Consider the following 26,261-nt stretch of genomic DNA (forward strand, 5'->3'; position numbering starts at 1 on the left):
GCAGAGCCCTAACCACCCCCTGGAAGGACTCGCTCAAAAGGCTCTGGCGTGGCCTTTTGCTGGCACGGGAATCAGCAGACACAGCGGAGGAGGCCACTGAGGACTGGCTGCCAGAACAGGCCTCAGTGTCGGCGGCAGGAGTTGCAGAGGGGGGAGGAGCAGTGCGTTTCCGCACTCCTGCTGGTGCTGCTGGAGGAGCAGGAGGGCGGGTGGCTGCTGTTGCTGCTGCTGCTGAAGGCTGTGCAGTGATGGGTGTGGTGCCACTGCCAGCACCAGATGCCTTCAGCCTCTGGAACTCCTCATGCTGGTGGAAATGTTTCGCAGCAAGGTGGTTGATGAGTGAGCTGGTGCTGAACTTTAAGGGGTCTGCACCTCTGCTCAACTTCCGCTGACAGTGGTTGCAAGTGGCGTACTTGCTGTACACAGTGGGCATGGTGAATATCGCCAGATTGGTGACAGAAACATCCCCCTACGGCATGGAAGCGCTGCTGCCTGTCTCCCTGTGGTGGTTGGGGGGGGGGGGGGGCTTGGGTGCGGCTGGTGGTGGTACTGGCAGATGCTGCTGCTGCTGAGCCTGAGACACCAGCAGGCTGTGGGACCTGCCTACTGCTGCCAATGCTTGCAATGATGCGCCTCCTTGCAAGGCCCACAAGCGCATCCTCCTCCTCCTCCTCAGAGCTGCTGAGGACGACATCCCCTGGAGGTGGTGGCACCCAGTCTCTGTCTGTCACCGGGTCATCATCATCCTCCCCCTCCTGAAACATGTCCTGCTGGGATGATGACCCCCCAAACTCCTCTCCTGATGCATGGATGGGCTGCTTGACTGTCGCCACAGTCTTGCTGTCCAATCCCTCATCCCTCAAAGTGCCCATCAGCATCTCCTCCTCCAAATCGCCAACAACAGCAGACAATACCCTGATGGTGCCTGGGGTAAAAATACTGCTGAGTGACAGGTCGCCAACTTGTGACGGTGAACTGGCCTCCTCCCCAGACCCTGCTGGGCGGCTGCTGCGAACAGGGGTGGTGGTGGTGGTGGTGGTGAGGGTGGAGGCCTCGGATGCAGAGCTGATGGCGGGCTACTCATCCTCCGTCATCAGTTGCACCACAGTGGATGCATCCTTTTCCTCAATGGGACGTTTCCGACCCGGCTGGAGGAAAATAGGAGCAGGTGCTACACACTGCTGCTGCTGTGTCTCTGCAGCGTGAGTTGCAGATGCTCCTGCTGGGCGGCGCCCAAGGCGTCCACGGCCAGTGGCTATGGGAGGAATGTTAGCCACTGACGCTGCTGCTGCTGCGGAACTGTGCATGGTGGCGCGGCCGCGGCCTGCCACAATGCTGCTCCCTCTCCTCCTGATTCCCTTGCTGCCCTTCCCCTTGCCCAAACCGCGCTGGCTGCCACTTCCAGACATCTTCGATGTTTTGGGCGTAAAGACAAAAGTTTTTGAAAAGGGCGGGAGAAAAGTGGGGTACTTTAATGGAGTGGGTTGGTGGGTGAGGTGACTGAGTGAGTGTCCCGACTCGCTAGTACAGTAAGTAAGTAGTAACAGTCAGGAAGTACAACTAGCAGCAGTTACAATAATCAGTAGTAATCACAAGGAAATAGAGTGTGTGTACACTACAGACAGTGAGTGCACGCACGCGCAAACACGCGCAGGAGCTGGCCTATGAACAGAGAGTGAGTGAGTGTCCCTAGTACAGTAAGTAAGTAGTAACAGTCAGGAAGTACAACTAGCAGCAGTTACAATAATCACTATCAGTAGTAATCACAAGGAAATAGAGTGTGTGTACACTACAGACAGTGAGTGCACGCACGCGCAAACACGCGCAGGAGCTGGCCTATGAACAGAGAGTGAGTGAGTGTCCCTAGTACAGTAAGTAAGTAGTAACAGTCAGGAAGTACAACTAGCAGCAGTTACAATAATCACTATCAGTAGTAATCACAAGGAAATAGAGTGTGTGTACACTACAGACAGTGAGTGCACGCACGCGCAAACACGCGCAGGAGCTGGCCTATGAACAGAGAGTGAGTGAGTGTCCCTAGTACAGTAAGTAAGTAGTAACAGTCAGGAAGTACAACTAGCAGCAGTTACAATAATCACTATCAGTAGTAATCACAAGGAAATAGAGTGTGTGTACACTACAGACAGTGAGTGCACGCACGCGCAAACACGCGCAGGAGCTGGCCTATGAACAGAGAGTGAGTGAGTGTCCCTAGTACAGTAAGTAAGTAGTAACAGTCAGGAAGTACAACTAGCAGCAGTTACAATAATCACTATCAGTAGTAATCACAAGGAAATAGAGTGTGTGTACACTACAGACAGTGAGTGCACGCACGCGCAAACACGCGCAGGAGCTGGCCTATGAACAGTGACTGAGTGAGTGTCCCTACTACAGTAAGTAAGTAGTAACTGTCAGGAAGTAGAATTTACAATAATCAATCAGTAATCAGAAGGAAATAGAGTGTGTGTACAGTACACAGACAGTGAGTGCACACACACATGCAGGAGCTAGTAGCCTATGAACAGTGACAGTGAGTGTCCTAGTACAGTTACAGTAGTATATAACAATCACTAAGTAGTAAAGGGACAGCAGAAATACTGTCTAATACTATCTAATACTAATACTGTCTAATACTGTCTAATACTAATGAGAAATAAACTAACAGAGGACAGGAGGACAGCTGCCCACACAGGCAGGCCCTGAGGCCTAAAGCTGTAAGCCTGCAGCAGCTGGCCTGTCTCTATGTAACACAAAAGCTACTAACTAAAATACAATGTCTATCTAACTAACAACAATATAGGTGTGTATAGGAGGTGTATGTGAGCAAAAACGCTAGGTAAATGACCACAATAAAGCTCTTGCTAAGCCAAAGCACAAAGGAGCAGATCTCTCTCTGTACAAGTCTCAGGCAAGGACGGAGAAACGGAACATGGCGGCCGCTATTTATAGGGTAGGGGCTGGCCAGGGTCCCCCTCTGTGATTGGCTGCCGTCAGAGGGCCTGGGAGCCCTCTGATTGGCTCTAAGGACATCAATCTGGGCTATGACGCTATTCGAGCTCGGTATTCGAGCTCGAATAGCGCCGTTTGCTCGAATAGCTCGAATAGTGAATGGGCTATTCGCGTTTACTCGAATAGCCCATTCGAATAGCCGCAGCTATTCGGAGCTCGAATACCGAGCTCGAATAGCTGAAAAAGAGCTCGAATATTCGAGCTACTCGAATATTCGAGCTACTCGAATATTCGAGCTCTGCTGAGCACCACTGGTTATGGGTGTGATGATCATGATGACAGTTGTTATGGCTGTGATGATGACCACACTTGTTTTATGACACCTGTGAGATGGGCCACAAGGCCATAAGGGGCACCAAGGAGAGGCAAGGGAACATTCGGAGGCCCCATCAAAGTTTTGCTGGTGGGCCCCATGGATTGTAGTTGCCCTACTGCCTGCAGAGCTAAGCTTGAGGGTCTAGTTCCCAGTTGCTATAAGAAAATCGTTTAAAGAATTTAATGTTATTATCATGCATTTACATTACGTATAGTGCTGACACATTTCCCACACTGCTATATGGACTGCATATAACAATCATGTTATTAAGGTGGACCCAAACACAGCACAGAATGATAAGTTATTATTCAACATATACAGTAGTTGCTGAAGAAATTCACTGCCCTGTGTTCTGTGTTTGTTTACCCATTTAACCACTTAACGACCGTCTAACGCCGAGTAGACACAAGTGGTTTCCCATGGAAACGGCCGCTCGAACGGCCATTCCATGTCAGTTCACAGAGGGTGTCTCCGTGAACAGCCTGCGAGCCTCCGATCGCGGCTCGCAGGCTAAATGTAAACATGCGGGGAAGAAATCCCTGCTGTTTACATGATATGGCGCTGATTGGCCAGGGATCGCCGGCGTCTGATAGGCTGAAGCCTATCAGAGGCGGCGCAGGACGGATCGCCGTCCTGTGCCGCCCAGCGGAAGGAGGGGAGGGAGGGAAAGAGAGAAAGAGAGGGAGGTCCAATATCGCTGCGGAGGGGGGCTTGGAGGAGCCCCCCCCCCCGCTACACACAGCAACCCGGAGGCGATCAGACCCCCCCCCCCCAGCAGGACATCCCCCTAGTGGGGAGAAAAGGGGGAAGTCTGGTCACCCTGGCTATTACACTATCTGTGCTGTGGGCTGGAGAGCCCACGCAGCACAGATCTGCGCAGCATAGCCTGGTACTTAAGTATTCACAGTTGCTGATAAGAACATTTAGACACTTTAAAACTAGACTGCAGGAGAGCTCAGCCATGGCAACTCTCCATATAATAAACACTAAGGGCTTGATTCACAAAGCACGGGTGAAATGCGGACTTTTGCGCGTGCAATTTGCAGCAAATTGCACGCGCAAAAGTCAGCGATCGAGCGAATCGCGGCACTTTGCGCGCGCAAAAGCTTGCGAACGGCACTTCACGTGCTAACTGTTTAGCACACCAACTGCTAAACAGTTTGCACCGCTTTGTGAATCAAGCCCTAAGGCTTAACCCTTTCAGTGCGTTCTGCAAAAGTGAAACTCAGTAAAACGCCAGTTTTAAGATTTCCATAAATTGCAATGAAAATGTTTGCCCCATAACTAAAAAAGTACCAAAAAGTAGGTAATATAGTGCTGCCAAAATTATTCTGAATATTTGCTTGCTTGCTGCTGGCTTAAAAGGTATTTGATTGTTTCATGACTTTAGAATTTATCCTTCTTATTATTACTTGTGCTGTTATGTTCTTTTTAGACACTGACTCCCTACAATGTTGGAGTGGTGAAGCGTGCCATTAGCCAGAGTGGCGTTGGCCTGTCCTCATGGGCTATTCAGCGGGATCCTCTTTCGTGGGCCAAGCAGGTAAGAAAGGGCAAAAAGAAACATGAGGAGGAACCCATATAGTGTGGATTACAATACTGCGAAGAGGGAGTGAGTGAATGCTCACCTAAGGAAAAAACACAGAGACAACGGGAGCCTAATAGCGCAATATATCACTATTCTTGGAATGTAAAACAAGAAATACACTCACAAAGGTAGGTTGCAATAAGGGGCAACCAACCACATAGAGCAGATGGAGAACATAAACCTGTCTCTACTCGGTCAATCCAGTTTTGGCCAGATGAAGGGTGGTCTCACTCATGAAAAAGATGTAAAATGGTCCTGCAGGTGGCAAGAGCCACTGTAGACCAAATCACAAACCCCCCAAGAGAAGGGGTAGGTAGAACAGCACAACAAGGGTGAAGAGGCGCCCAAAGACAATAGAACTTCATTAAAAGCACAGTAAAAGCAAAAAATGAAGATGGCTTACCTCTCCGATGACACTAACAAGGTTGACTAATAGTAGTATTTATTTGTACAGGCAACGTGTTTCGTGGATACAAGCACAGAAGGTTCGTAGCGCTCTGAACCTTCTGGCTTTGGAAAATTGGCACTTTTATGGACCTGAGGAAGTGGGCTTGTACCCACGAAATGCCTTGCCGGTTCAAATAAAAACTACTTTTAGCCAACCTCGTTAGTGTCATTGGAGAGGTAAGCGACATCAATTTTTTTTTACTTCTCTGTGCTTTTAATGAAGTTTTATTGTCTTTGGGCCCTTGTTGTACAACAACAACAACAAACAACATTTGTAAAGCGCTTTTCTCCTGTAGGACTCAAAGCGCATAAGCATGGCTCAGACCAATTATTGGTTGATTGGTAAATCGTGGTACAGAGGAAGAATTCTATAAGTGTTGTACAATACTACAAAGGACATGTGACGGAATGAGTGATAGGTGACCCTGTTTCATCAGTGCAAACACCTTATTTTTTATGGAGGCAAAATTGTATTTGGCATAGTTTTTTTTACAGCAGTTGGGCTTTCTGTTTCTTTTGAACCTCTACAAAAATAAATGGTCCTGGTTCTCTATAACTAAAGCAAGTACATTGAACAAAATAAAAATATAAAATAAATTTGGCACATGTGGCCATCTTCTCTCTGCCTACAGCATGCAGCCTTCTCACTTTTTCCCTCCTCCACTTTTTAGCAGTTGGCTGGGTCATGTGGTACTGCAGAGATGTGATCAACGTTATAGAGGACAGGGCTAACCCTCTTGTACCTATGCTTCCCCCGTGACTAACAGCCCTCCTCTGCCATGTGGTGGTGTGTGTGTTAGGAAGGAACATGTGGAGAAAGAAGGCTATTTACAGTAAGGCGGTGGCCAACCATGAGCCGTTGTGGCAGTTACTTTAAAGTATTACACTGCAAAAGCTAAACGCTGTAAGTTTTCATGCACATTTTTTTTGTAGTTAGAAAAAAGGAGTGTAATGATTCTTGAAGTGGCTGGATAGTGTACTGGTTAAGGCAGGCATGGGCAAACTCGGCCCTCCAGCTGTTATGGAACTCCAAGTCCCACAATGCATTTGCCTTTATGAGTCATGACTGTGGCTGTCAGACTCCTGCAATGCATTGTGGGACTTGTAGTTCCTTAACAGCTGGAGGGCCAAGTTTGCCCATGTCTGGGTTAAGGGCTCTGCCTCTGACACAGGGGACAAGCAACTGAGTTAGCCAGGAAATAAACACAATATAAATATTCTGTGTTTTGTCTTGTCTACAATATTAATGAGGTTTAATATAGATTAATATAGATATGATCTCTACTAGGGATGAACAAAAAGCAGTTTATTTTTTCCTGGCTTCTCTTCCCCCCTCCTTCTTCAGTCTTCCGTGGAAGTGGCCATTGGCTGATGTGCTTCTTTGGCCTTGGCATCTGATTCCACGTGATCCTGTTACCATGTTCTGCCCATATGGGGGAAGTGTGCAATCAGGACAAGTGTAGTTCCTAGGCTATATTGCTCCCAGGGCGAGGGTGTAAAAATTGTCCCACCACCCCCTGGTAGGCTCAAGCACATTATTTGTGATGTAGCATTTTGCAGCGTTCAGTATTGGTTAGCCAGAGATGTATTAGGTAGTCAGATATCACCTCCCCCCCCCCCCCCCCCTCCACAACACAATACAGATGCCCCTAGTATAGGTAGCCAGTTATAGGTGCAGCCAATATAGGATACCAGATATAGGAGCTCCCAATATAGGTAGCCAGGTATTGGTGCTCTCAATAGAGAGAGCCAGGTATAGGTGCTCCCAATACAGGTAGCCAGGCTTAGGTGCTCTCAATAGAGATGGCCAGACATAGGTGCTCCCAATATAGGTAGCCATGTATAGGTGGCTCCAATATAGGTAGCCAGGTATAGGCGCCCCCGACATAGGTAGCATGGTATAGTTGCCCCCAGGTTTGCAGCACAGGAGGGGTGATCAGCGGGCCCAAACAGCTGCAGGGAGGGGGGCCCGACTCCCCCTTCCCTCACCTTTGACCTCCCCTTCACTGCTCCCCCCTCCAGAAAATAGCGCAGCGGGCGCAGCAGGCAGGAAGCACAGACTCACCTCTTCTGGGTTCCATGTGATGGAGTTCCACGCATCACTAGGGTAGATAACACACTGTGCTTCAAAGAGTTTACAGAAGTCACAGATGCTATCTTCATCTTTTCTCCTGAAAAAATAATGGGAAGCTAGAAGGGGGGGGAACATGGCAGCTCCTATAGCTATTAGAAACCAGGAAACAAAAGTGGTGCTTTGCTCCCTTTAAGGGCCGATTCACACTCAAAGCGCAAATAGCAATTGCAATTTTTTGCCCCGTTTTGATTCCCGTTCAATAGAACCAGAATCACAATGCAATTGCCCCCAAAGCACTGTATGTAGTGCGTTTGCATTCAAAATGCAAATGCTGCAGTGAGAATGATCCCATAAGGATACATGATCAGCAAAGCTGAAAAGCGCTCGAGTGTGAAAAAGCACTAAATCACCACTGTAGTTTTAACTCCTTTAAGATTGTTACTGCTGACTATGGCCTCGATTCATCAACACGTAGCAAATTTGTTAACAACAGTTTGGTAAAATACCGAATTTGTTAACTTCATTTCAGGATTCATCAAAGTTACCTACAGCTGTTAGCGAACATTCGGTAACGATTCGGTAACGATTCGCTAAAACGGAATAAAGTGCAATTCATGAAAAAGAAAGTGGGCGTGGTTTAGCGTTACATTTAGGATTAGTTATCTCCTTCACTGCTCTGTCGTTATTCCTGTCAGATCATTGCTGACAGAGAAGATGGAGCCATTTGAAGTGGTTATGTATCAGCTGAGAGTGATTCAAAGGCGCAGAAGGGCAAGAATAAGGTCTGCAACCATATAAATTTGTAAGAGAATAGATTTATTTGCTATAACACGACACCTGCATTTCTCTTGAATCATCTTGTAAGAGAACACTGGCAGTGTCAGGGTTAACTAATTTTGCTATCGTTAACGAATGTTCGCTAACAGCTGTAGATAACTTTGATGAATCCTGAAATGAAGTTAACGAATTCGGTATTTTACCAAACTGTTGTTAACAAATTTGCTAAGTGTTGATGAATCGAGGCCCATGTCCCTGTTAGGCTCAACACACACCATACAATCTTGGTTGTTCAATCTTACCACTTTCATGTAGTATAAGAGCTTATCCAATAAATCATTCAAGGTATTTTCAATCTGTTGGCCCTTATACTACATAGATTTGGTAAATCTGTCCAACCAAGATTGTATGGTGTGTGTTGAGCTTTAGGGAGATTTTTTTGGATTCATTGAATGATTGATGTTTATTTCACTTAAATTTGCTATATTGATGAAATGTTGAAATTTAATCTTTGCTGCACCCACCCTTAATAATGTTATTCACAATGCCTCACTTTAAATGACAATGCCTTATGTCTGTTAAACTGTCACGCAGCATAGGCTTGCATGACAAGTAGTATGCCGCCTCTAATCACTCCCTTGCCGCTGGACGGCGAGTCCCCGCCCCTTCAACTTTCACACCACTGTCACCAACTCCTCTCACCAATGACGTGCGTTGGAGGCGCGGCTTCCGAACTCCATTAAAGTGGAATATAACCCTGCATTTCAACTTTGCTCTAAAACATTATTTACAGTATATTATATGCAACCAGCATTTTTTTTTTTACTAGACCAGCATTGGAAGGGTTACACAGGGCTTTAAAGTCCCTAGAGATTTTTGCAGACGCATCCGAACTTGAGTTAGATACTTTTTGTTTACACAAATGTATCTAAGTGTTTATTGTGACTCATCTCTCTCACTGAGAAGGAGTTGGAGGACAGCCAAAGAGTGTGTAACATTTCTAAATATATACATATAACTAAATAGAATGTAACTATCTGAACGTCTGCACGGAACTTAAAACCTCTGTGTTTAACCCTTCCAATGCTGGTCTAGTAAAAAAAAAATGCTTTTTGCATATAATATGCTGTAAATAATGTTTTAGAGCAAAGTTGAAATGCAGGGTTATATTCCGCTTTAAGGAAGCCGTCCCATTACAGGACACAAGCACGTGAGCAAGCGCCAGTCAGGTGTGAAACGGCTGTAGTGTCGTCCGATTACCCCCCTGGTCACCCGAGCCCTGAACGCCCCAGCACCTCTATCACCTCAGGTTTCATTTACCTATATGTGACTGATGTGAATGTATTTTCTGTGGCATGAACATGAAATTAAAGCGATTCCAGTGACAAGTGCCCGGTCCTTCTGTCCAAGATATACATCACAAAGTAGGAGGGTACCCTCCAGAGAGGCACAGACTGCCAAAACGGGAAAAAAACAATGCTTTTATGTGGTATTCCATGTTTTGTGACAGTGAGAACTAGGTACGGTATTTGTACTGTCTTTTGAGTGTTTTGTAATTGATGTCTCTCTAGGTGGGCAGAAACGTTGGTTGTCCTGTTGATGACACAGCTGCGCTGGCCAACTGCTTGAGGATCACAGACCCCCGCGCCGTCACCCTGGCTTACAACCTGGATCTGTCTAATCTTGACTGTAAGATTTCATTCAAAGATTGTTATGATCGTACGCAAACATCAGTATCTTACTATTGTAGATGAACTGCGAGAAATTAGGAGTAAATAGCAGGGATGCTCATTCACATTCCGCGGAAATGCAATTTCTTCATTTCCGATCGGAAATTGTATTTCCGCATCGAAATTCGGAAATCGGTAATGCAAGTGCGGTAGGCGGATTTTCGTGAAAATTCCGAAATTTCCGCTGACTTTAACCACTTCAGGATTCTGCGTACGCATAAGTACGCCCCTGAATCCTGAAGTGGTTTCCATGGCCGTGTCAGTTCACGGAGGGTGTCTCCATGAACACCCTGCGAGCCTCCGATCGCGGCTCGCAGGGTAAATGTAAACACGCGGGGAAGATCTTCCCCGCTGTTTACATACATATGGCGCTGCTGCGCAGCAGCACCGTAGCGGAGATCAGCGATCCCCGGCCTCTGATTGGCTGAAGCCTATCTGAGGCGGCGCAGGACGGATTTCCGTCCTGCGCCGCTCACAGGGGGAGGGAAAGGGAGGGAAGGGGAAAGAGGCCAGAAAGCGCTGCGGAGGGGGGCTTTGAAGAGACCCCCCCCGCAAGCGCAAACAGCCGGCGGCAATCAGACCCCCCCAGCAGGACATCCCCCTAGTGGGGAAAAAAGGGGGAAGTCTGATCGCCCTGGCTGCTATCTGATCTGTGCTGCGGGCTGAAGAGCCCCCGCAGCACAGATCAGCAAAACCACCCGGAAGTGGTTAACATAAATTTTCTCAATAACTATAAGGTCTTTTTGAAATATTTTTTTTCCTCTTGTTCCCACTTGTCTGCTTAACACTCCCTGAAAATTTGGTGTCAAAAAGACCTTGAAGTTTTTGAGAAAATAAGTGTTAAAGTCGGTGGAAATTACCGCGAAAATTGACATCAGAATGCGGAAACCATTAGCGGAAAGCGGAATCGGTAGCGGTAATTGGCAATGGCGGAAAGTGGATTTTCGGCGGAAACGGAATTTGGTATTTCCGACCATCCCTAGTAAATAATAAAAACATTTACTCTTCTACCATTTATGTATGTCTGCAATGGGTGCAGCTTCATTATAGGAAATCATTCCATGCCTCCTATTAAAGGCCACAGAGCAGGGCCATGTGTGAAGCCTGAATTTTTATCCAATGAATTTACTTATGTTATCGGCGGGGAAACACTACAGTCGAATCTCACTACAGTAAACTCTGGTTTAGTAAAGCTCTGGCTCAGGCCTGGATTTACATCACAGGAGCCCATAGGCACAGATGTCCACTCTACACTTTGCCCTCCATGAACCTACAAACACCCGCCGAACTGCATCACAAGTGTGCTGGCTGTCCCAGCTGTCACTTCTCCCTTATTACCCTTGCTCGTCATAGGTAGGTACAGGTGTCCCTTGGCATTAATTAGCTAGAAGTACCCTCAATATTAAGTAGCTAGAGGTGCCTCCAAAAAATAGGTAGCCAGAGGCACCCTCAACATTAAGTATCTATAGCTAGAGGTGCCCCTGAGATCTTGTCAGTGGAATGCAATGTACTAGGTGAGTAACCTCTTATTTACACTCTCTTCAGGACTCTGCATAGGAAAGGAAGGAGGGAGGAGCTTGGGGAGGGGAGTGAGCCACCTTTTCATTATCAGGCGCCTGTAGGCAAGTGCCTATACTGCCTTATGGTAAATCTGCCTGTTCTGGCTATAGAAAACTCAGTCCTCAAGTCCCGATCAAGCACCTGCTTGAATACACAGTACAATGAACCAATTCTGATACAGTAAATTTATGATATAGTAATTTACTTGGCTACTGGCCAGGTCCCTTGAAGTTCATTATAAGGGGATTTTACTGTACACACATACCATGTTTTTTTTTTGTGTTTTTTTTTTTTTAAATCAGTTTTTATTGAAATTGTGAGTTGCAGACAGAATGGTACAAAATGATATGTATGGTTCATATAAATGGAAAACATGCAGTTGCTGCAGTACGTCATAGCAATGTATGAGTAACCCTACAGTTACATTTTAAACAAACTCAACAAACGGATGGGGGGATGGACTAGTGAGCAAGGGAAGGGAAATGTGGGAAGGGTGAGGGGGTAAATTAGGAGGGGTAAGGGAAAAGTACCTGACTTGAGCCTAAGCATAAATCATAAAGTTAAATGTCAGTCTATGCGGGAATAGCCTGTAACAGGGTCATTGAGCTGTTCAGTGGGCAGCATTGCAGGAAGTGACGCAGCGAGCGGTGGAACGCAAATAAGGAAGTAAGGTCATTGCTTCCCCGCTCGCTTCCAGCTGAATTCAATTTAGCGAAAATAGCTGGAGGGGGAGTCTGACCTCCTCTCTCCACTGCTGTGCCTGCTGCTCCCCCTTCCTGGCTGCTCCCCCTTCAGGCTGGCTACCCATATGGGGAGGAGAGGAGGGGAGGCGGCATCCCCACAAGTTTTCCTCAGGCGGTAAAATGTCGGGGGTTTGGGAGAGGTGGCATGCAGTGCATGACGAAGCGGCATACGGTGGGAGGAGTACGCAGGGGAACAATGGGCTTGGGGGCTGGTGGGGCGTCGTTGCTAAAGATTCGGCATGCGTTGTGTAGAGGAAGAGGCAGGCTTGTGGTGATGTTTCCCCTATCATCCTCCTATTCCCTCCTGTCTTTAAGGTTTTAGCATGTCTTGCAAATTTCTACAGAGGCAATTTTGGTCTACAATTTAGTTTCAGCATTTTTGTGGTCCTGGCTTACTAAAGTGGAGTAAACCTTCAAGACTTCTCTTCTTTCTCTATGTAGACCCCATTGTACACTATCTGGCCTTCTCTCCAGTCATAGACGGAGATTTCCTCCCCGATGAACCATACAACCTGTTCTCCAACGCCGCTGATGTGGACTACATGGCTGGAGCCAATGACATGGATGGACATCTGTTTGCTAGCATGGACCTGTCTGCCATAAATCAACCACTCCAGTCAATCTCTGCGTACGTAGTTGGTCTTTAAGAGGTGTCTTGAGCACAATGCCTTGTTCCAGTAGGCCTTGTGAAAACATGGGTTGCCCTGAAAATACATCCATATTCAGGGGCGTAACTACAAAGCATAGGCCAACCCAGGCAAAACTATGATGGGGTCCCCATACATTTATACCCCCTTTCCTTCTCTCCCCGTGATGACTCCCATGGCCACCAGGTTCCATCTGCCAGGGGTGATATTGCCAGTGAACCACTTATCTGTCACGTGAAACAATGGCTAACAATTATTTCAGGCAACAAATATTTCACGTGTGTACAGGGCTATTTAGGTCTGAGTTGTGCTTGCTGCCCCCTCCCTCTCGCCCTCTAAGCTACACTTATTGGTCCTTTCCCACTACACGCCCCCTAGTCCAGTTGCCAATATCACATGACTACAGAGGTTTTAAATAGTGCCTAGCAAAGCTATAGTGAGCCAAACAGATAGGATTTTGCAAAGGTCTAAAAACAACCTTAAAGGACAACTTAAGCAAGAGGGATATGAAGGCTGCCATATTTATTTCATTTTAAAGAGACTCCGTAACAAAAATTGCATCCTGTTTTTTATCATCCTACAAGTTCCAAAAGCTATTCTAATGTGTTCTGGCTTACTGCAGCACGTTCTACTATCACCATCTCTGTAATAAATCAACTTATCTCTCTCTTGTCAGACTTGTCAGGCCTGTGTCTGGAAGGCTGCCAAGTTCTTCAGTGTTGTGGTTCCTCTCTGCACACTGCCTGTGTGATATTTAGATTAGTGCAGCTTCTCTCTGTTCTATTATCTTTTACAAGCTGGATAAATCCTCCTCTGAGCTGGCTGGGCTTTCACATACTGAGGAATTACATACAGGCACAGCTGTCTGCACTCTGCAGGAAGAAATAGCCTGACACTTCAGTGGAAGATAGCTGCAGGGGGAAAGAAACACACAAATTATCTCTTGAGATTCAAAAGGATGGCTGTATACAGCCTGCTTGTGTATGGATGTATTTTCTATGTGTGGACATACTGTACATCAATCTACTTCCTGTTTTGGTGGCCATTTTGTTTGTTTACAAACAAACTTTTTAAAACTGTATTTAACCACTTTTAATGCGGCGAGGAGCGGCGAAATTGTGACAGAGGGTAATAGGAGATGTCCCCTAACGCACTGGTATGATTACTTTTGTGCGATTTTAACAATACAGATTCTCTTTAAGCAATACTAGTTGCCTAGCTGTCCTGCTGATCCTCTGCCTCTAATACTTTTAGCCACAGACCCTGAACAAGCATGCAGCAAATCAGGTGTTTCTGACATTATTGTCAGAAACACCTGAAAAAAAGCCAAAAGGACGTGTTGCAGTGTACAGAGGAGACGTCCTCGGATTTTGTACTATGTGCTTTTAAAACTTGGATGCTTGTGAGTAGCGCTACTTGGCTTTTGTTCTTAATAAAAGGTTTTATGCTATAGAAGCTATTTTAGTTGCAGTGGTGCCTGATGTATTTATAGTGAAGTGCTACAGGACGCCGTGTGGGTGACCATATGTTGCACTGGGATTGTGCACACATGCACTGGTTGCGGTCTTTGGTTTGGACAGCCATTGAATAAGGTGAGCACGGTCCGTATAGGTGCTGGGTGCACAGGAGGTGGCCCCCATAAACTGCTAGGAAACACGGTGAAGACTTCTCAGGCATATGGGAGTCCCCATTCTTATTGTCAGTAGCAAGTTACGCTATGTATTGTACGATTTTCTTTACTGCATGTGAATGAGGATCATCACTAACTGCGGAGTCAGAAAACCGATGTATATGTATTAAGCTGAGTGAGCTGTCTGTGGGTCTGGGCAGCCATATCACAAGGTGAGAGAGGTCCCTATAGGTCCACTGGTGGATTGCACAAGGGAGGTGAAGCAGTAAAAACCACACAGGAGATATATGGTGGAACACATCCTTGGCATACAAGTCTGTGCGATGATCTGTCATTTGTTATGTCTCTGAGGTGTTTTGAGGCGGAGGACCTGGAAGAACTTTCATATAGGAGTGTTGCTGTGGACTTTCTATTGGTGGACTATCTTTATGGTAACAGGTTATATACTGTGGTACAAGGCAGCGCATGGTTCATTCGATTAATCTTTGATATATGATGTGTATGTGACATTATACCAAATGCAGCAGGCCTTTAAAGGTATAGGAACATAGTAGAATTAGGGAGTGGAGCGCACCAAAAATCTCTTGATTTCTTGAAAAGTTGAATGATAGCTGAGTGAATTGTGCACCCCCCTCCTACACTGCACCCTTAGGCTGGAGCCTCTCTAGCCTCTGCCTCGGCCTGGCCCAAACGTTGCTTTATCTTCCTGCCCTAGCTTTAATCTTTAACCACCTCCCCTATGGGATTTAATTAAGTGGCTTTTTGGCCATCACAAATACCAAGTTACCATTGGACAAGTGCTGCACTTTCTCCCTTTTCATGTGACATAGAGTTACAGCAACAAAAAGCTTTGTAAAGCGCTTTTATACCATAGGATTGAAGTGCATAGACTTGTCTCAGATCACTAAAAAGTTGCAGTTTAGAATGTGTAGCACAGAAAAAAATGTATGTGTTCATACACGCCAGACTAAACAGGTAGCCACCTGTTTAGCCTGGTGTATGTGCACCCCAGTTGGTCGGATCCCCCTTTTTTTCTTTTTGTCTCTTTGGCTCTTGTGAACAATCTGGCCCAATAGATAATTATATACAAATGAGGCCTGATGAAGGGTATTGCACACCCGAAACGAACATGTGTCGTTGCTATTAGAAATGTATTTCTTCTAAAAATGCCATCAGAAAATTAAGTATTTTTGCTTCGCCAAGCCAGATGATTGATCTGGTTAGTATCATGACAATATTGAATGAGCTTAAATGCTATTTTTGGAAAAGGAAGCACTTTTGATAAGAGTATTTTTATGAAAAATTGACCTTTTTTATTTTTTGAATAAAGTTGTATCAATTTTTTTGCAAGATTTTGATGTGCCATGATGTTATTTTGAATATTCTTGTCCTAATAATGAGACATAGGTTGTTTTGGGAGGGGGAGGGGGGGGGGGGGGTGGCAGGTAGGGTATCTGTGCAGGTGGCCAGTTAGGCCCCTTTTAATACTTAATCAGTCTCTCTCAGTTATAACTGGAAAAAAACCTGTTTTCCAAAGTAATGGCCATGTTTCCCAATGGCTCAGTTCCCACTATACGCATTTAAACTGACATCTTTTTCACAAAGCACTGCTATGAGAAAAAGCATGTACCAACATGTACAACGCATACCAACGTATTAAGTGTAAAAGGACCCTTAGGGTTAGTTAGGAGTCAGGTGGAGGGTTCTGTGAGAGTAGGGTTAGGTTTAGCTATAGTAAAATATTAGTATTTAATACCAATATTTTACGATCCTTCATTACACTTCAACCACTTAAGCTCTCAATCGTTTTCACTTTATGCATCCGAGCAATGTTCACCTCCCATTCAATCACCTATAACTTTATCACTACTTATCACAATGAACTGATCTATATCTTGTTTTTTCCGCCACCAATTAGGCTTTCTTTGGGCGGTACATTTTGCTAAGAGCTACCTTACTGTAAATGCATTTTAACAGTAAGAATAAGAAAAAAAAACAGAAAAATGCATTATTTCTCAGTTTTCGGCCATTATAGTTTTAAAATAATACATGCCTCCATAATTAAAACCCACGTATTGTAATTGCCCATTTGTCAGGGTTATTTCACCGTTTAATTTATGTCCCTATCACAATGTATGGCGACAATATTTTATTTGGAAATGAAAGAGCATTTTTCCGTTTTGCATCCATCACTATTTACAAGCTTATAAAAAAAAAATATAGAAATATTTCATCTTTACATAGATATTTAAATAGTTTAGACCGTTAGCTAAATATTTATGTGTTTTTTTTATTGTAATGTTTTTGGTTTTTTTTTTATTAAACATTTTATGTGGGTATTTTTGGAAGGGTGGGAAGTAAATAGTGTTTTATTTAGGGAAAGATTTGTGTAGTGTAATTTTTTTTTTACTTTTAGATGTAGTTTTACTCTTTGGCCACAAGATGGCAACCTTGAGTTTGTTTACATGACGTCACTCTAAGCGTACAATGTACGCTTAGAGGGACATAGAGTCAGAAAAAGCTGTCGCTTTTTCTGCGGGGGAGAGGAATCAGTGATCGGGCACCATAGCCTGATTCACCGAATCCGTGGCCGGGAGTGCGGGAGCACGCATGTCCTCCTTGACGTTTTTATACGTCGAGGACAAAGTGGTTAATAGTAGAATATCTGTAAATTTACTGATATTCTACTATCTGATTTTTTTATACCCCCTGTCTTAGGTACACTTTAAAACAATAAAAAGGTCTTACCTCGGGTGAAAAAGGCAACTTTAAAAAGATTTAGGACAATGCATTTCATGGGCCTTACCTAGTTTTTAACCTCCTTGGAGGTATGATTCTTTCTGGATTTTAGGGTCTAAAAGCGGTACAATTTGTTTTATGCTCAGACCCTAAAATCCGGAATCCCAGGGAGGTTTCCTGCAGCCCCTGCACAGAACTCACCTCCCCGGGATCCAGTGCTGCATTTCTTCCTTTTGTCCTCCAGGTGGCGATTAATCCTTGTGGTGAGATCACCATCTGTCGTCATGGGACAGGAGGCATTTTCATCCAAGGGATCGAGCGCATCGGAGGACATGGAGGAGGGGAGTATCAAGTGCTGTATAAAATGCGGCTTAGCTCCCTCTGCAGTGACCTGTCTGGCAGTTGCCAAGGTTCGGGATTACTGCTCGCAGCATGTTTTTTTTTTTAGTTTACCCTGATCCTGGGTCAGGATTACCGTCAGGGAGGTTAAGGACAATATAACAGTGTGTTTTCAGAGAAACACCATGGACTGGGAACCAGGAGCATAACTACCAGCTATGGAGCTCCCTACCGCCTAACCTTCATACAGACCTATTCGCATGGAGAGGGGATTTTTCACAGGCTTTTGATTGTGTTTGCCTTTAGCAACCCACTTTTGTACATAGCATTCTTGTTGCTCCTTTTTGCCTTGTCCATAAATAAATACTACACTATATCGGCTCTCCTGGTGTTTGGTTTGGTTTTTCACTTTCCGGTCCTGGAGTTTGTCTGCGGGGAGGCCCTCACTGGACCTATCGACTAAGACAGACCCCATCATCTTCCCCAGGTTTATGGGAAGAGCCCCTGACCCATATGCAATTAACAGTGGCGTAGCTAAGGAGCGGTGGGCCCCGATGCAAGTTTTACAATGGGGCCCCCCCAAGCACTCTATACGTAACAATTGATACAGCGCACCAAAACCTGCCAATGGCAACTACAGTGTCAGAGGTGCAAGAAAAGGATGGGAAACAGTTTGTTAAGGATTACCACTATTCAAAGTATCTAGTGAAGTCATCATTATGAGCACAGGACCAATAGAGAGCTAATACTGTAGTTGAGGGAGGGCCCTTCGGGGCCCCTCTGGCCCAAGGGCCCCGATGCGGTCGCTACCTCTGCAACCCCTATTGCTACGCCCCTGGCAATTAACCTTTCCTCTTGAGTTTTCTCCTAGGAGATAATTTTTAATCTACTGTTTAGAACACATATTCAGCACTTTGCAATTGAATAAGTACCGAAAAGTAGGTGGAAAAGAACCATCATAACTAATTTATGTATTTTCTTGGTTGCTGGAGGTTTTAAAAGACATTTTATTGACAAGTTTCAAAATATCACTTAGGAGAAAACGCAAGAGGAAAAGTTAATTGCATATGGGCCCCTTTGTCCAAGCAACCCATGAATTCCTACTAGTTTTTGTTCCTATTGATTTAGCAACCCACGTTTGCTCCTTATGGCCCGTACTCACGGGCTGCAAATGTTGCCTGTCGCCAGCACACATGAGCGTGTGGGCGACAGGCCGGCGACAGCTCCTCGCCAGGTCCCTCCGCGTACACACGCGGAAGAGGGACCAGCGGCGAGGCGGAAGCTGTCGCCGACGTTCCTCCTCCCTCCGCCGGAAGCTCCATATACTTTAATGGAGGTTGCTGTCGCTAGTCCGCATACTCACGCGGACTAGCGACAGTTGCGGCGGAGGTGCGGCGGCGACTGTCGCCATGCGATTGAATCTTTCAATCGCATGGCGACATGAGCGACGGGCGACAGTTCGGGGTGCGCGCGCGTGCAACGGCCCATACTCACGGGCGACCTGTCGCCGCACCCCGCGCGTGCCGCGTGTTGAGGCGACAAAAGTCCCTCGTGAGTATGGGCCATTAGGAATTCCAAATCCTGTGGCTCACTAAGATAGCCCATGGAGGAGGAGTAACCAGGAAGGTCTCTCCATGGTTACTTCACTTTTGTTTGTTTCTCTATCATAGGTTCCCTTTAATTGTTACACTTTGTGGGTCTCTTACAGGGCTGAGGTGCAGAAGCTGATAACAGAGCTGACACTTCCCAATGGCTCGAATGGCGTTGCAAACTTGGCTGTTGACCTTTACACAGTGAACTGGGGCCCCAATCCTTCTCAGGAGCTCATGAAGAAAACCGTTATTGATGCAGAGACTGATTACATTTTCCTGGTGCCGACTCAGGCAGCCCTGGCCTACCATAACATGCTTTCCAGGTAAGCTTCATCAAGCTTAAAACGGGATTGTCACCATAAAAAAATCAAATTTCAACAGCAACTGGTCTGACTGTATTAAGTGATAAAGATGCTAAGCCTGCATTTAAAACTTTTTCTGCTGTTATGATTTGGAGTTATCACATACTTAAGGAACACTGGCCCTTTAGTAGTCCATGCCAAAGAATTACATGCTGGGGGTTCTTTTTATCTATAATCTATTCCTCCTCTTCCCTTTATTTCCCTGCCTAGCTGCTTATCTGAAACCTGATGCCCTACTCACTTGTGTTTACAAGCAAGGCTGAGGAGACTCAGCGATTGGAGGAGACGAGAAAAAAAGTAAAGGGCAGAAATGACATCACGAGTTAGCCTTAACTGTGGGCAAAAGACATGGCCCCCACCAGGAACAGAATTCTCGTAATTTACTATATAACATTCACTGAAATCAAAACGTGGACAGTATAATACATGTGTTATGGAAGTAGATCAAGTATTTATCTACTTATATATGTGTTTTTTTTCCCCTGGCATAGTATGTCTGATCCTACTGCTTTAAAGAGACACTGAAGCGTGAATAAATCTTGCTTCAGTGCTTCTATCCCGCGGCTAAACGGGGGTCCCTTCACACCCCCCCCCCCCCCGCAAAATCAACGACCAAATTGGTCGTAGATCTTGCTGCTGCTGGAGGCAGGGCTAACGGCTGCAGCCCTACCTCACAGCGCGTCTATCAGTGAAGGAAAACTGAGAGGGGCGGGGGAGAGGCGGAGATACGCGCTGACAGACGCGCGTGGGGCAGGGCTGCGGCGGTTAGCCCTGCCCCAATGCAGAAACGCTTCCCCGCTGCACGGAGGGGATTTTAAAGGTAAAGGGCTCCCGTTTAGCCGCGCGATAGCGGCGTTTTAGCAGCGGCACACATGCCCCTGCTAACTATGAGCTCTGAAGCGAGATTTATTCTTGCTTCAGAGTCTCTTTAAGAATTGTGTTAGGCTCTAGTCTGACTAAAAAAATGAGAGTGCAACCAGGTAATATGGGGAGTCAACCAGGTAACCAAAATACACGAGGGTGGGCAATTGAAGGCAAAATACCTGGCTGAAAATCAATGGGAGTTGTCCTTAGTACCTTTTTGCAGTAATTTGAAACCTTGCGTGCATCACCTATGATACTGCAATAAACTGTCAGTATTGTGGATCATTCTGCATGCAAGGTTTCAGTCTGAATGACAGGGATGTAACGGTTGTGGCTTGGGCCTCTTATCAATATTATCATGGCAGTCCTTCTTCCCCCACATCATAGCTGCGCAGAGACTCAGCTGTCCCACTCCATTCTGCAGTGTAAGCGCTGGGAGCAGGGCCGGCCTTAGGTTTCACAGCGCCGAGCGTAACCAGATTTTGGTGTCCCCCCCATTCATCCTCTTCGCGTGTGAGCGCACCACACACATACACTAATGGAGGGGGGATCTTCTGCCTAAATACACTAAAAGGGGATCTGTGACTGCAAGACTAGTAGCATAAGCCTATATACACTAAAGGGGGGGATCTGCCTACATATACAAGACTAGTAGCCTATATACACTAAGGGGGGGGGGGGGGGGGGGATCAGTGTAGGGAGGTTGGGGAGCCTTACTTTTTGCTGGTCAGTCTTCTCTTCTTACTGTCTGCAGAGCAGTCTGCAGACTTAGTGCCAGTGTAGGTGCCAGGATTCTGGGAACAGGACTCGTCGTCACTCAGGACATTGTCACAGGGCTGAGTGGCACACGTGCTGCACGCTTCTCTGCAGCAGCCTGAGGCTCGCGTGCCTCCGTCCATCCTGATTCCTGGCATATAGCTATAAGTCCCCCCCAGTATAGGTAGCCAGGCATAGGTGACCCAAGTAAAGGTAGCCAGCTATAGATTCCCCCCCCCCCCCCAGTATAGGTTAGCCAGGTAGGTGCCCCCAGTATAGGTAGCCAGTATACTTGCCCCAGTATAACCTATACACTGGCTGCCCCCAGTGTATAGGTTAGATAGGTAGGTACCTGCAATATAGGTTAGCTAGGTAGCTGCCCCCAGTATAGGTTAGATAGGTAGCTGCCCCCAGTAGAGGTTAGATAGGTAGCTGCCCCAGTATAGATTAGATAGGTAGCTGCACCCAGTATAGGTTAGATAGGTAGCTGCCCCCTCAGTATAGGTTAGATAGGTAGCTGCCCCCCCAGTATAGGTTAGATAGGTAGCTGCCCCCCCCCCCCAGTATAGGTTAGATAGGTAGCTGCCCCCCCCCCCCCAGTATAGGTTAGATAGGTAGCTGCCCCCCTAGTATAGATTAGATAGGTAGCTGCCCCCCCAGTATAGGTTAGATAGGTAGCTGCCCCCCCAGTATAGGTTAGATAGGTAGGTGCCCCCAGTATAGATTAGATAGGTAGCTACCCCCCCAGTATAGGTTAGATAGGTAGGTGCCCCCAGTATAGGTTAGATAGGTAGCTGCCCCCCCCCAGTATAGGTTAGATAGGTAGCTGCCCCCCCAGTATAGGTTAGATAGGTAGCTGCCCCCCCCCCCCAGTATAGGTTAGATAGGTAGCTGCCCCCCTAGTATAGATTAGATAGGTAGCTGCCCCCCTAGTATAGATTAGATAAGTAGCTGCCCCCCCCCCCCAGTATAGGTTAGATAGGTAGGTGCCCCCAGTATAGATTAGATAGGTAGCTACCCCCCCAGTATAGATTAGATAGGTAGCTGCCCCCCAGTATAGGTTAGATAGGTAGGTGCAGGGCCGGCCCGCTCATGAGGCGGGGTGAAACTTTTGCCTCAGGCGGCAAATTTCCAGGGGCGGCACCCGCCCGTCCGTGGGTGCGGGGAGCCGGCCCGCCGAGCTGGAGGGGTAGCTGGCAGGACGGGGGTATTGGGCCAGCGGCGGGGAGGGGGGTCGGACCCCCCCCCCTCCCTCGCCTGGGTCCCCCGTCCTCCACTCCCCTCCAGCCTAAATAGACGCAGCCGTATATGTAAGAGGCACGGGCGGGGAGACACTCACCTCCTCCTCGCTCCAGCGTGCGCTCCACTGACATCACTTCCTGCAACGCTGCAGGAAGTGACGTCAGTGGAGCGCACGCTGGGAAGAGGTGAGTGTCCTCCCCGCCCGTGCCTCTTACATATACGGCTGCGTCTATTTAGGCTGGAGGGGAGCGGAGGACGGGGGACCCAGGCGAGGGAGGGGGGGTCCGACCCCCCTCCCCGCCGCTGGCCCAATACCCCCGTCCTGCCAGCTACCCCTCCAGCTCGGCGCACCCCCCCCCCCCCCCCCCGAGGGGGGGGGGGGTGGCAATTTTTTTAAAAAAAATTTGCCTCAGGCGGCAAAAAGTCTAGTGCCGGCCCTGGGTAGGTGCCCCCCAGTATAGGTTAGATAGGTAGGTGCCCCCAGTATAGATTAGATAGGTAGCTGGCCCCCCAGTATAGGTTAGATAGGTAGGTGCCCCCAGTATAGATTAGTTAGATAGGTAGGTAGGTACCCCCCTCATACTGGAGTGGGAGCCGCGGAGAGGGCAGCCGACCTCTCCCTCCCTTCCTCTCCGGGCCACCCTCCGTGCTCCCCCCCCCCCTCCGATGCAGACTGCAGCAGAGCCAGAGAGAATAACTCACCTCCCTGGTTCCGATCGCCCGCGCCTCTCACTTGCCGCTGGTCTCCTCTTCTACATTAGTTACAGATACACACTAAACTTCCTGAACCAGGGAGGTGAGTTCTCTCTGGCTCTGCTGCAGTCTGCATCGGAGGGGGGAGCACGGAGAACGCCCGGAGAGGAAGAGGTCGGGCTGCCCTCCCCGCGGCTCCCTCCTCCATTACGGTGGCCGCACGGGCATCATGTTTGCCCCTTATCACCCCCAGCAGCTGCACCAGGGGGCGGAGCGAGACGGACCCAGCCGGGGCCGCAGCTTGCCAGGCAGCTTACATGATATTAAAACACATACGCCCTGGAAGCCGGCGCCCTGAGCGATCGCACCGGTCGCTCAGGTCAAAGGCCGGTGTTCCAACATTTTAGCATACCCGACAAAATAGCATACAAATGCTACTGAGCATGTGCAAAGTCATGCAGATCATACATTAACCCTATAATTCCCATCAGCAGCATTAACCTTTGCAACCCCAGTTAGCTGCCTGGGTGCTGATGTGCAATCTCCACTATCCAAGTGGACATAGAGTTAGAATAAAAAGTTGTCCGAGCGAAGCGAGGACCGAGCCCGCAGCCGAGCGAGTGAAGCGAGCGGGCAAGGGGACACTGATTCTACTAAAAAGGGGTATATCACTTTAAATGTATGCTGTTTTGTCAATGTATGCTAGTTAGTTGGAACACCGGCCCTGGCTGGGAGCCTGTTATATTTACCTAGTCCATGTCCTCACTGAATTGGGTCTCTTCTTCCACCAAGCCTCTGCGTGTGCGTGCTGTATGCCAACATCATCCTTTGGCTACTGATGCATAGGTCATGTTTTGTCGTCAGGAGCCTCAGGAGGGCAGTATAGAGCATGAAGATGTCTGTAGGAAGAAGAAACCCAATACAGGGAGGAGGTGGACTAGATAAATATAACAGAGCTCCCTGTGGTTATGCTGCAGAACAGGGGTGTCCAAGAGGAGGAGCAAGCCCCTAGCCCCCCTCCAGGGACTATTGTTAAGGTGCCCATACATCAGATGATGTATGGGCAAATCGACCAAGAGACAGATCTCTCTCTGATTGGAGAGAGATATGTTACCTACACACCACAGGCCGATTCCCCAGAGATTTCAGCATGATGTCTCTCGGGAATCGGCCTTGTGACAGCCGCATCCGCTGACTCACCGGGCCCTGCACGGTCCCCCCCCTAATGTAAAATGGCCCCCCCTTAAAGGGATACTGTAGGGGGGGTCGGGGGAAAATGAGTTGAAGTTACTCTGAGCTTCTAATGGTCCCCCGCAGGCATCCTGTGTCCATGCAGCCAGTCACCGATGCTCCGGCCCCGCCTCCGGTTCACTTCTGGAATTTCTGACTTTAAAGTCAGAAAACCACTGCGCCTGCATTGCCGTGTCCTCGCTCCTGCTGATGGCACCAGGAGCATACTGCGCAGACCAAAGACCATACTGGGCTTGTGCAATACACTCCTGGTGACATCAGCGGGAGCGAGGATGCAGCTGCGCAGGCGCAGTGGTTTTCAGACTTTAAAGTCTGAAATTCCAGAAGTGAACCGGAGGCGAGGCCGGAGAATCGGTGAGTGGCTACGCAGGTACAGGATGTCTGCGGGGGGCCAATAGAAGCCCTGGGTAAGTTCAACTCATTTTCCCCCCGACCCCCCTACAGTATCCCTTTAAGGGAATACTTTACCTGTTGGTGTCCAGCTCTGACTATGACCACATACTTTGTCCCCACGATGTCACACATGCGCCCACATATACCGCATGTGACGCGTTTGTGTGGACAGAGACAGACACAGACAGGTACAGTATTCAGGCACGGGGCACATTTTACACTAGGGGCACAGCACCAGGGGTTCCGTTGTGTTCATTGCTCATCCGATCAATACACACAACCAATTTCGGCCTGAAATTGGCCGCAGCATTGCTCAGGCATGCTCTTAGCGGATTGTCATCCGATTCGATCGTCCTCCAAGTCTTCTGATGTATGACCACTTTTACGCTGCTGCTGGATGGTATTTATCAAGTGAAGTTGTGTGCTTCACCTATGGTACTGCTATAAACAAGGGAAGATTCCCTCGACATTCAGGTAGAGCCTCAGATAGTTCAGGTCTCCTAACTGATTGCCCATTTCAGAACTTGAGGCTCCCTCACCCGTCAGAACTGTTAACCCTCCTGGCGGTCTATTACAAACCACCAGGGGGCAGCGCAGAAGTTTTTCTTTTCTTTTTCTTTTTTTTTTAAATCATGTAGCGAGCCCATGGCGAGCGGAAGCTAATCGGCGCAGAGCGGCGGCGATCGGAGTGCACACGCAGCTAGCAAAGTGCTAGCTGCGTGTTGCAAAAAAAAAAAAAGGGCCTGAGAAATCCTCCTGCACAGCTTACCCCGAACTACGTTCTGGGTTACCGCCAGGAAGGTTAATGGAACTAAATGACTTTTCTGTCCCTACAGGACTGGCAGGACCTACAGCTACCTGTTCTCTCACCCCTCCCGTATGCCTCTGTACCCCAGCTGGGTAGGTGCTGATCATGCTGACGATCTTCAGTACATTTTTGGAAAGCCCTTCACCACCCCATTGGCTTATAGAAATCAGGACAGAGATGTGTCCGGCAGCATGATTGCTTATTGGACCAACTTCGCTGCCACTGGGTGAGTACAGCCTTTTTTTTAAGCATGTGATGATAAATTTGCATTAACTAGTTGTGCATTGCATGCGTGTACCTTTCGCAATAAAGTATTTGTCTAACTGAAGCCTCACTTCCGGGTGAGGCTAGGGGCACACTTAGCAGAAATGCTAGCGTTGCAGGAAACGCTGCGTTTTTACCGCTAATGGAAGTCTATGGGCCACAGGGAAAATAATATATCAAAAATGCATATGCGCGTTTTGAAAAACACTGGTTTTATTGCATACATCTTCAAAAACTAAACTCATAATTAAAGTCAATGGAAACGCATTGGTATGTGTTTTCCTATGCGTTTTTGTAAAAAAAAAAAAAGTAGTTTTATAATGTCTTTCTGCTTCCTGTTGTCTTCCTAGTTATTTGTAGAAAACGCAAAAGAAAAAAACGCATGAAAAATGCATACAATTGTGTATGTGAACTGAAAATGCATTAAAATGCACGCA

At 47.3% G+C, this 26,261-nt stretch overlaps 1 protein-coding gene across 1 annotated transcript in view; it reads left to right on the forward strand.

Annotated features, from left to right (window-relative positions):
- LOC137527487 (bile salt-activated lipase-like) overlaps positions 1-26,261 on the forward strand; it is a 44,278-nt gene that overhangs the window by 11,021 nt on the left and 6,996 nt on the right. The window contains exons 6-10 of the mRNA XM_068248003.1: positions 4,761-4,868; positions 9,783-9,900; positions 12,686-12,872; positions 19,308-19,514; positions 25,589-25,786. Coding sequence (XP_068104104.1) covers positions 4,761-4,868; positions 9,783-9,900; positions 12,686-12,872; positions 19,308-19,514; positions 25,589-25,786 — 818 coding nt within the window. The remainder of the gene's footprint in view (positions 1-4,760; positions 4,869-9,782; positions 9,901-12,685; positions 12,873-19,307; positions 19,515-25,588; positions 25,787-26,261) is intronic.

The sequence above is a fragment of the Hyperolius riggenbachi genome, chromosome 8 (assembly GCF_040937935.1).
Source record: "Hyperolius riggenbachi isolate aHypRig1 chromosome 8, aHypRig1.pri, whole genome shotgun sequence".
Taxonomy (NCBI): domain Eukaryota; kingdom Metazoa; phylum Chordata; class Amphibia; order Anura; family Hyperoliidae; genus Hyperolius; species Hyperolius riggenbachi.